Source organism: Bos javanicus, chromosome 7 (assembly GCF_032452875.1).
Source record: "Bos javanicus breed banteng chromosome 7, ARS-OSU_banteng_1.0, whole genome shotgun sequence".
NCBI lineage: Eukaryota > Metazoa > Chordata > Mammalia > Artiodactyla > Bovidae > Bos > Bos javanicus.
In genome coordinates, this window is record NC_083874.1 from 19451366 (window position 1) to 19462785 (window position 11420).

The following is an 11420-nucleotide window of genomic DNA, read 5'->3' on the forward strand; positions in this document are numbered from 1 at the left end:
CTCCACCCCCAAAACATGGAGCTGGGGATACTCTTCCCCTCCACAGGGCTGCCTCCCCTCTTCCTTCAGGGGCTGAGCTCCCCCTCCCAGAAAGAACACTTGAAACACACAATAACTTATTTATTTTCCAGGCCAGAGGAGGGGTTCCAGACACAGTTCTGGGCCCTAGAACCCAGAAGGGGGCCGAGCAGGGACTGGAGGAGCAGAGGTCTCTCCATCCAGCCTCCCCCGGGACTGGAAAGACCTCCAACATTTGCAGCCAATGATCTGGGGTCTCACAGCCCAGGGTACAGGGCTGAGGCTCCAGGTCAGGGGGTCTGTGAGACCACCGGGTACAGGAGGGCCAGATGCTCGGCACCCTGCACGGGCAGTGGGCGGGAGCTATAATGGAGCACCAGCTCTGGCACACTGGGGAAAGGGCCGCTGTGCTGACCCAGCACGAACTGGTTCTCTCGGGTGCGCGCGAACTTCAGGTGCAGGAAGCCCTGGCTGCTCCTGGGGACAGGGGTCAGGTCAGAAGGGGCACCCAGCACTTCAGGCCCGCCCACACCCTCCAAGCCTAAAGCCACTCCCTGGAGGACCCTAGGAACCCGAGCCTGGCATCCTCAAATATTTCTGGTTAACAGCCACTTGGCATCAAGCTGTTGACTCGTTCCACACTGTGGGTTGCCTTCTGCGCTTGTCCCTTGTGAAGACAGGCTGGAGTTCCTCCCAGTTGGAGGTCCCTCCCCAAGAACACATAAGGCACTTTCTCTCCAAACCTCCTGATCCCTTGTGCTACCCATCCTGGTTACCCTCAATCAAGGGACCTCCACCCCCCCCCTTTTTTTTTTTTTTTTTTTTGCTTTTGGCTTTTCCATGAGGCTTGAAGGATCTTAGTTCCCTGGTTGTACCCTCACCCATGGAGTCCTAACCACTGGACTGCCAGGGAATTCCCTAGGGTCCCTTTCCTTTACGTCTCTGGTAGGTGAATGACATAGAACCTGGAAATGATTCTATCACCATCATTAGTATGAATTAAGCGCTTCCTGTTTCCTGGGGATTCTTCTCAACACTTTTTCACCTTTCCCCCTCTTTTAATCGTAGTATTAAAACAAACTGGATGCTATTATTGTCTTTGTTTCACAGATGAGGAAACCGAGGCCCAGAGAGGTTGAATGATTTAGCTGAGGTCACACAGCTAGGAAGTGGCAGAGGCAGGATATGAACCTACTTCCAAACCCTCTTCAATCTTGACCTTTTAGGAATCTCACACTCAGAAACCTGGTAGAATGTTAGGAGTGTTTTGTAATCAGACACACTTAGAATCTTAGGCAGAGAAGCACGTAGAACCAGGGTATCAAACTCAAACGTCTACAGGGCCACTGAGATTTTGGCCCTGAATTGACACAAATGGATATACTTTTAAACCTGGAAGGAGTCCAGAGGAAACTTGGACACCTAGTTCCTCATCTCACTGAAGTTCTAGATTTACTGTATGGCTTCCTCTCCATTGTCTTGCGTACCTCCAGTGACAGGGAGCTCATTCTCAGTAGGAACCATGCCGGTAGCCTCTCTGAAAGCCCCACCTTCTGACCTAGAAGCTCTGCCCACGGCTCCCATAAGCCCCACCCACTGGCCTGAAAGCTCTGTCCATCCGCCCTGGAAATCCCACCCATCGGCTCCTGGAGCCACACTCCTCTTCTCCAGCTGAGTTCAGTCAAAAGCTTGACAGTCGAAGGCATGCAGTCCTGTGACCCTCTGTCCCTCCAGAAGATTGGGGTCTCACCTGAGGGACAGGGAGCAGTCTTGGGGGCTGCTCTCACTGAGCCGCACAAGGTAGCTGCCTTCCTTGCAGAGCGACAGGAGGTTCTCGGCATCCGCCCGGCTCAGCAGGCCGTGGAACCACCTAGGGGGTGGGGACAGATGTCTCCTGAAGGCGATCCCCCTTCCAACACATCCTGGGGCTGGATGTAGGCACAGCTCATTCAAGGACTTGTGACACCCAGGCAAACAAGGGAGACAAATTCCCTTGGATTTCTCAAGAGGAACTTGGTTTTCAGGCAGACAAGGGTCTCTCTGTGAGTCAGGTAAACCCAGGTCCACCTGGAGCTTCTCCCTCCAATTCAACATGTACCCTTGACTTTGATCTTTGCAGCCTCCCTCAGCTGAGTGCCCAGGTGTCCTCAACCCCTCCCTCCAACTTGCATCACTTGCACATCACTTTCAGGAGATTTGCTGCATCCTGTATCTCTTGAGAGTCCCTTGGACAGCAAGGAGATCAAACCAGTCAATGCTAAAGGAAATCAACCCTGAATACTCTTTGGAAGGACTGATGCTGAGCTGAAGTTCCAATACTTTGGCCACCTGATGCTAACAGCTGACTCATTGGAAAAGACCCTAATGCTGGGAAAGACTGAAGGCAGAAGAAGAAGAGGACACAGGATGAGATGGTTGGATGGCATCACCGATTCAACAGATATGAACTTGGGCAAACTCTGGGAGATGGTGCAGGAGAGGGAAGCCTGGAGAGCTGCAGTCCATGGGGTCACAAAGAGTCAGACACGACTTTGCATCTGAACAACAGCAACATATCCCCACCTACCTGTACATTCTTTACATAATATTTTTCTTTAACATGCTCAGACAGAGGGAGCAAAGTGTCAAAGACCAATGAGCACCAAAAAGTTGTTTGTATTGAAAGAAAATACCCCATGCTTGTGTTAATTAGGTAATCCTGTACCACCCACCTAAGAGGTTTGGGAATGGCTGTGCTAAACACGCCCTAGTACTCACAGGGCTGGGCTCTCAAGGCTCAGGGAGTTCTTTGAGGAACATCTAGGCTAGAGGAACACAGAACACCCAGACTTTCCCAGCTTGTGAGCTTCATTCCAGCCTAAAGTTGGAACCCCTTCAAAGTCTTGATCTTCCCACTTTCACCAAAAGATCTCTTGGGGGTGAGAATGATTTTTGTCTCTTCACTCTCAGGCTTATAAATCCCACCCAAGGAAAGGGAGGAAATCCCTATTCTGTGTGAGGTAGGAACTCTCTTGGAAGTGTTGAGCCCGAGCTTCAGAGAGGTTGAGTGACTTGCCCAAGGTCATGGAGCCAAAAATTACAGAGAAGGGATTTGAACCCAGAATCTGAGGCCAGAGGGAGTGGAGACACCTGCTCTTGCTTTGCACCGAGCTGGGTGTCTAGCGCACACGAGGCGCTGTCACCCAGTGAAGATTAGTTGAAAAAATGAATGAAGTGAATGAATGAATCCAAGTTCCTCCAGCCCCCCTGGTCCGAGAAATCTGTGACTAGTATGGGGCAGGGAGGGATTCAACCCGGCTCTTCCACCTTCAGCTTCCTCACTCACGGCTGTTTTTCTAGGGGCAGGGTCGGGTCCACGCGCTCTGCAGGCTGGGGGCTTCTGGGCGGCGGTCTCCGGAGCTCCTTGGCTGAGCCCGAGGTTCTTTCCCAGTCTGGACTGTCAAACTGAACTGGAGGAGAAGGTTTAAAGAGAAAATGGTTAAGTCCCGCCTATCTCAAGAGGGTGGGATAGGAACAAGCCAATGGAATTTCAGTAGGAAGGCGGTGCCAGCTTAGGGCAACCTATCAGAATCCAGAAGAAGAGGGGGTTGGGTTTAAGGTTGGGGCGGGGGGGGGGGATTGGTACACCAGCAACCAATTAGCCTTCAGAAGAAAGGGGTGTGGTCATTCCCGAATCTGGTGGCATCGAAGGGTGGCCAGTTCCCTGAATGATAAATCAGAGAGCAGGGGACGTGGCTAGAGGGGCAAGTGGGAAGTTCCGCGAGATTTTGGCCAAGTCACAGAGAATGTAGAATGTGTTAGTCGCTCAGTCGTGTCCAACTCTTTGCGATCCCATGGACTGTAGACCACCAGGCTCCTCTGTCCTTGGTATTCTTCAGGCAAGAATACTGGAGTGGGTTGCCATTTCCTTCACCAGAGGATCTTCCCGATCAGGGATCAAACCTGGGTCTCCCGCATTACAGGCAGATTCTCTCCCGTCTAAGCCACCAGGAAAGCCCAGAGCTAGACAACCGCCCCTGATATACAGACTGGTAGACTGAGGCACTAGCTCCAATTTCCCTCACAATTATACAACTTCATGGGCAGATTTGCGTTCGCACAACTCTTCCTGAAGTTTATTTCTTAAAGGTGACCTTGAAAGTGAAAAGTGGAAGTTGCTCAGCCGTGTCCGACTCTTTCTGACCCCCTGGACTTACACAGTCCATGGAATTCTCCAGGACAGAATACTGGAGTGGTAGCCTTTCCCTTCTCCAGGGTATCTTCCCAACCCAGGAATCGAACCCAGGTCTCCCACATTGCAGGTGGATTCATTACCAGATGATCCACAAGGGAAGCCTTGCTGCTACTGCTACTGCTGCTAAGTCACTTCAGTCGTGTCCCACTCTGTGTGACCCCATAGACGGCAGCCCACCAGGCTCCCCCGTCTCTGGGATTCTCCAGGCAAGAACACTGGAGTGGGTTGCCATTTCCTTCTCCAATGCAGGAAAGTGAAAAGTGAAAGTGAAGTCGCTCAGTCGTGTCCGACTCTTAGCGACCCCATGGACTGCAGCCTACCAGGCTCCTCTGTCCGTGGGATTTTCCAGGCAAGAGTACTGGAGTGGGGTACCATTGCCTTCTCCAAGGGAAGCCTTAGGTGACCTTATTATTCCTCTTTCTACAGAAGAGGAAACTGAGGTTCAGAGACTTGTCCAAGCTTACCCAACTCAGAAACTGACTCTAAGAAATGCTACTCTCCTCCCCAAAGCTCCTGTGTAATTGAGTACTTTAGCACTCAGTTTACAAGTGCTCTACTCAATAGGTACAAGTTAGAGAATTGAGACTCAGGGAGATAAAGTCATTAGCCCACGTAAGAGACACAAACCCAGATCTAGTCCTGACACCAAAGCCTATTCCTGCACTGTAGTGAGCAGAATGAGTAGATTCCACTGCATTCGAAAAGAGATTTCAGGGAACTTCCTGGCGGTCCAGTGGTTAAGACTTCTTGCTTTCACTACCAAAGGCCTGGGTTCAATCCCTGGTCAGTGAACTAAGGTCCTGCAAGCCTTATGGCATAGTCAATAAAATAAAATAAAAACAAATTAATTAATTAAAGGGGTTTCAGTTTCCAAGGAGGATACAGGTTCTCCTGGAAAGAGAAACTTATGACTATCAGTCATTCACACTTTAGTGAGAATTAACAAACTACCAAAGTGACAAGTGTTGGAGGTTTACTTTGTTAGTTGCAACAGGGGACATGACCAGAGCAGAAAATAGAGGGACACAGATCTTCAGAAATCAGGGTAAGAGAATCACCTGCAAACGCCTTGGAGATATGGTCTTTTTTCCACTCCCAGGGCTGGTCATACTCATCTGCTGGCCGCTCATCTTCCTGGGGCAGCCGACTCTGTCGAGGTTTCTGCCCTGAAGGGGGCCCATCTCCCAGTTCTTGGTCTTGCTCCTCATAAGGGGTGTCATACAGCTGCACCCTTCTGCATGGCAGTTCTGGGAGACCAAAGATACTGCTCAGCTCCCACTCCCACCTGGGAGCCTGTCACCTTCCCTCCAAGCCCTGCTTACTCACCACTCATGACCCGTTGGGCATCGTAGGGCTCCATGTAGCCATCATCCGGGGGTGGTGGATGGGGCTGGGCATCAAAGGGGTCCGAATACTCCGTGTCGACTTTCGACTGGACAGAGAAAGCCAAGAGAGGGGGTCAAGGACTCAGGGGGACCAAGCCTAGCTCTGGGTACCCATGCTGTGCCCAGCATGGGTACAGTACACTTCTTGCCTGCTGTCTCTGATCTATCTGACACACGCTGTCCAAGCAAGTGGTTTTTTTTTTTTTCCACCCACAAGTGTTTGCAAGTAGATCATCCCTTGCTCTCTTCCTCTGACCCCTACCTCCCTCCTTCAATCATTTTAATATTTATCAGGCACCAGTACTGTTCCAAAAGACTTCAAATATATTTACTGGTAGTACCAACACTCAGTAAGTACTTTATCCCCATTTTACAGATAAAGAAACCAAGGCACATACAGGGAAGTGACTTGCTCAGGGTCACACAGCTGATAAGTCAGAGGCAGCGTTTGATCCTAGGTTGTCTGCTTCCCCGAGTCCCTGCCTCCTCCTACCTTTCTCTGTGCCATTAACCACTACCAGGCAGGCTCCTCTGCCCATGGGATTTTCCAGGTGAGAATACTGGAGTGGGTTGCCATTTCCTTCTCCAGGGGATCTTCCTGACCCAGGGATGGAACCCGGGTCTCCTGCATTGCAAGCAGATTCTTTACCATCTGAGCCACCAGAGAAGCCCCACTACCAGACACAGCCTCCCATAATTCCCCTTGAAGTCTTTTCTGTCTCTGCTGATGGTGTATGGTGGACCTTCTGATCATTTAGGAAAAATACTGGGAAAAAAAAGTATGGGCATTGGAAGCAAGTCTGGTTCAAGTTCTAAACAAATTAGAGCCATGTGACCTGGGGCCAGTCACTTTTCTTCTGTGAGCCTCAGTTTCCACTTCTGTAAAATGGGTGTAACAGAGGAAGGGTGGAGAGGGGTGGTGAAGATGTTGAAGTGCCCCATAGGAAACCGACTCACTCAGATCTGTTTGAGGAAGATCCCTTCAGCTTCTAAGAGGAAGGGAAGCTGGGGGAAGGGATCCAGAAGGGGGAACTTAGGAAGCTGGAGGAAAGGGGTACAAAGCCAATGAGAGAGGGAGGCGGGCAACCAGTACTGTGAATTGAAAGGAGACAGACATCAAACTGCCAAGCAGGTGGGGGATTGGGGGAAGTGGGCTGGTGGCCTGGTCTGCCCCTGGGATAACACCTAAAGAAGATCCCCAAAATCCAGGGTGGGGGAGCCAGCCTGGCCCTCCCCACCCAGTCTCCGGGGCCCACCCAGCTTAGGGGACTTAGCCACGCACCTCTTCCCCGGGGCTTCCCAGCAAGACCTTGGCTCTGGCAATGTCGACTGCCTCCACCTTGATGAGCCGGTGCTTTGGAGAGTCGTACTTCGCGTCTCCAGGGCCCTTGGAGTCCCCGGGCCCCCCGGAGGAATCGGGCTCTAGGCGGCTATCGGCGTCCTCGTAGGGGTCTTCAAAGTCCAGATCCTTCTGCTCGCGGTAGGCCCGCAGGATGTCGCTCTCGGTGTAGTCGGGGGTGGGCGGCTGCGGAGGGGGCCGCCGACCGCCAAAGCTCAGGTAGTCTCGGAGCCACTTGGCCATCTGAGCGCGTGTCACCCCAAACCTGGCCACTGTCAGCGGGGGACCCGCATGCCCTCTTCTGGGCCCTCTCCCTCGGCAGGGTCCCCAGGGAAAAGGTGGGAGGGGAAGGAGGAGGAGAAAGATCAGGTGTGCCCTTTGGCTGGGCTCAGAGGAGGGTGAAAAGGGGAGAAAAAGGAGGACACGAGAAGAGGGAGGGGAAAGGAGGAGCAAAATTGCACCTTAGCCCAGCTCTGGAAGGACGGCGTGGGAAGCGGGCGTCGCGCGGGGCCCTGAACGCCGAGCGCGGGGTAGTCGGGCCGGAGCCAGGGGCATCCGCGGAAGCGCGCGGAGTTTCCGCGGGCAGAGCGGTCTCGTGCGCGGCGCGGCCACCCGCCGCCTCCGGAAAGCTCTGGAATCCCCCTCCTGGGAGCCGAGGGCGAGGACAGCGCCGCCAGCGGACGTCCCCAGCCTTGGCTCAGCCCGGACGCCTGGGTTCTCAACGCAGGGGGCGGGCTCCCCGGGGGCACGGGCGCCGCGCGCAAAGTTGGGCCGCGGGGACGGTGACCCCGGTGGGGCGCATCCTTTGTTGCGCTCCTCGCCGCTCCGGGGGGAGCCCCAAGCCCGGGGTCCCCGGCCCCGCCGCCTCGATCCGGCCCGAGTCACGGGCACAAAGGGAAATAAAATCTCCTCCAATCCCCCTTCACGCTTTCGGAGAGACTTTCACCGCCGCCGCCGGCGCGCGACCGGGAGGTGGGACTTTGGGGAGGGGGCGCTCGGGCGGGCGGGCGCCCCAGTCCCTACCAGCCCCGGGCCGGGTCCAGAGCAGGGACGTCAAGGCTTCCCCGCCTCCCCCTCCGCGGGTTCCCCCGCCCCTCCCCTCGCCCTGCGCTCCCCTCCGAGGTGAGTGAGACCTTCAGCTGTTCTGGGGAGGCAGGAGAGCCGCTGCCCGCGGAGGGAGGGGGGTATGCGGAGCGGGAGTCGCTGGGGCCAAGGCCACGGCGGCTGGACAGTGACCCGGAGGACCGAGGCTGGCAGGAGCGAGCGAGGAGCGCGGGAGGCAGGAACCCACAGGCGCTGACCTTGCTCTGCAGAGCAAGAGGTGCTGAGGTGGGGAAGACGAGAGGAAGGCGAGGTGGAAATTGACCAGGAAAGAGGGTGGGCTGGACTTGACCGCGAGAAGGGGTGAAATTGACCAGCAGAGGGGGTGAGAGTGACCACTGTTGAGGGTTGAAATTGAACCAGGGTCTGGCAGTGAAACTGACCAGGAGAATGGGGGTGTGGAAATTGTTTCAGAGGTCATTGGCTAAAACAGATATTGACGATGACGCCGGAGGAAGTGTGGGGGGTACAGAAGGGAAGGGGTTCTGGCTTCCCCTCCCCCAAGAGGGCTTTCCTCTGTCCCCCTCTCCCCAGGGGACCCATTGTGGGATGGGGGAAGGGGTTGGGACAGCTGGCCAGGGGAAGGGAGATGGTATCAGTGCCTGGCCTGTGTCTTCAGCATCTGTCCCTTTGTGGCTTCTGGGGGTGGAGGGAGGGAGGGAGCAGAAATGGGGAAGGGGGGTCTCGCCTGGTTTGGCTGCCTCTTGGCAGCGGCAGCTGTCTGGGGCCGAGGATACTGAGGGATTTGGGGGGAGTAAGAGAGCCCAGGGAGCTACTGACCAGTCCCAAAAGGAACACATTTTTTTCTTTTCCCATAGAGGGGCTTATTCAGGGACCCCTAATAGAAGAATAAGAGGGGTGGTCAGGAAGGATAGGACCTCAGGCTCCCTTCTCCAAGCCCCTTAGAGTGGGCGGGTGCCTGCGATTTGGAAGGGAGGGGAAATAGACTAACACTGCTATAGAGTTGCACCCCCTCCCTTCAGAATAGTGGGGCCCGGGCAATGTCTCCTGATTTGAAAAAGGGGGCTTCTAACAGGAAACCCTCAGAGATCGGGGAAAGGATTGCCAGGAGGGAATGACTTATTTTTCATCCCCCGTGGGGAAACCGAGGAGGAACAGAGAAGGGAGAGACACCTCACAGCTTAGTTCTGCCCAGGTGCCATGATATGGCCTGGTGTGGAGTGGCATTCAACACCCATCAGGTCTCTTCATGAAGTCAGAGATTCTCCATCTCCCCTGCACTATTAGCCCCATTTTCCAGATGGGAAAACTGAGGTCCAGAGCCAGCAAGGCAAGGTCCCTCACAGCAGCAGGGGTGTCCGGATGCCCTCTCCTTCCCTTTCCTGCTTCGGCTGAGTTGTTGGACACAAACCTGTTGAATTCGGTCCTCCCCAATCTCCCCAAGAGCATTCACACCCCCCGCCCCACCCGCCCTCAGCATTCAGCAACGAGGCAGCATCCCTGGGGACTGCCAGGGAGCACATCGGGTAATTGTCCTGTTTTCTGTCAGCCGCAAGGCAATTCCCCGGCTCCAGGATGAGCTGTTGACAGATCTCATCAAATCCGAGTCCTCTCCCTGTCAGATAAATACACGACGTCTAAGGTATAAATATTTGAAAGGGGCCTTCTAATTACAGTGTGTGTCAGGAATAGCAATTAGGGGCCCTGGAGGCAGAATCAAACGGCGTTTGACTTCCCTGTGCTTTTGAGCTGGCTTCTCCTGGGGCTGCCCCAACTCCCACCGCAGGAGCAGGGATGGGGCTCGGGGAGGAGCGAGAGGCAGTGGATGAAGGGGAGAGCCGGGCTAGGGGTCCCACAACCCTGTGGTAGTGTGACCTTGAATAGCCACATAACCTCTTGGGTTTTGCCTTTCAATTAGGGGAACGGGGAGCAAGGGAGCCAAGCCAGGAGGCGGGCACTGTCTGGATAAAGGCAAGGAGGTGGGTGGTCTGGGGTCCTGGGCTGAGGGAGCTTCCCTTCCCCCAGCACTGAGGGTCTGAGAGATGGTTTCTCAGGGTCTCCTCCGAGGTGGCGCTCTGTTTTTGGAATCCCAGCCCATGTGACCTCGCGTTAAGTGACCTGGCTTTGTTTTCCTGTCTGTGAAATGGGACAACAGCCAGCCACTGTTGAGCGCTTACTGCCTCACACTGTTTTGGGTGCTTTAAAGATTTTGAGGTATAATTCACATACCCCACAATTTACCCACTCAAACTATATTTCCATGGGTTTTTAGTATGTTCATGAGGCTGTGTGATCATCAGTAATTTCAGAATATTTTCATCACCCCCCAAAGAAATCTTCACCTGCAATTAGCAGTCACTTCCGGTTCTTCCCAGACTCCCCCTCCCCGCCCCCCCCCAACCCCTGGCAACCATCAACCCATTCTCTGTCTCTGGGATTTGCCTGTTCTGCACATTTCATACAAATGGAATCACTGTGTGACGTTTTATGTCTTGGCTTCTCTCACTGAGCATCACGTTTTCAAAGTTCATCCAAATTATGGCGTGCATGTTTCATTTCTTTTTATGACCAAATGATATTTCCTTGTATGGCACACAGTAGGTACTCAATATATGCTTACGGTGGCTGGGACATGAGGAAGAAGCAAGAGGAATCCCTGGCTGCGGGTCCCCGTATCTGCAGTGGGGATGGGAGCCAAGGCACTAGGGCAGGTGGGAACCAGGTTGGGGGTGACCTATGATGGGGCTTGAAACCTTCCGATCTGATGGAGGGGACGTCGCCTCAACTTAGGGGCTCCTAGTCTGATAGGAGAGTTGACCTCTGCCCTCAGAATCTACTGGACACAGCCCTGCCTTTCTTAGCTCACAGTCTGATGGGAGAGACATGGTCCTGCACTGGGAAGCCCCCAGTCTGATGGAGGAGATAAATGCATGTGTTAATAAGCTACCAGTCTGAAGGGAGAGGCATAGCTCTGACTTAAGGAGCTTTCAGTCTGATGGAGGAGGCGTGATCCTCCCCTTTGATGCTCCCAGTCTGATGGGGGAAATATGTACTTGCTTTCAAGGGCTCTCAGTCTAATGGAGACATGGCCCTGCAAGGCCCGTCTCCAACCTGATGGGGGAGGCACCGACCAGCCCCTGGAAGCTTGCAGTCTATAGGTCCTGGTGATCAAAGGTGTAGCCTCCGAGCCTTGCGGTTTCAAAGCCAGGTCCTGCCCCTCACCCACTCTGTGAAATGGGGAGCACGTGCCTGAGGGCATGGGCGTGTAGGGAGCTCGAGAAGCATGAGGAAGCAGGAGCAGCCCCTTGTCTCTTTGTGGAGCCCAGGCTCAGGCAGGCGGGGGCTCCAGCAGAGCAGAGGCCACCCCCAAACCCCGGTCCCT

At 54.3% G+C, this 11420-nt stretch overlaps 1 protein-coding gene across 1 annotated transcript; it reads right to left on the reverse strand.

Moving 5' to 3' along the window:
• Positions 1 to 105: 105 nt before the first annotated feature.
• SHD (Src homology 2 domain containing transforming protein D) lies at positions 106 to 9476 on the reverse strand. The gene is made up of 6 exons (XM_061422619.1): positions 6920 to 9476; positions 5579 to 5684; positions 5311 to 5499; positions 3344 to 3467; positions 1769 to 1888; positions 106 to 495 (listed from the first exon to the last, which is right to left on the reverse strand). The coding sequence occupies exons 1-6, from the start codon at positions 7217 to 7219 to the stop codon at positions 309 to 311; spliced, it is 1026 nt and encodes a 341-aa protein (XP_061278603.1). The 5' UTR covers positions 7220 to 9476; the 3' UTR covers positions 106 to 308.
• Positions 9477 to 11420: the final 1944 nt, after the last annotated feature.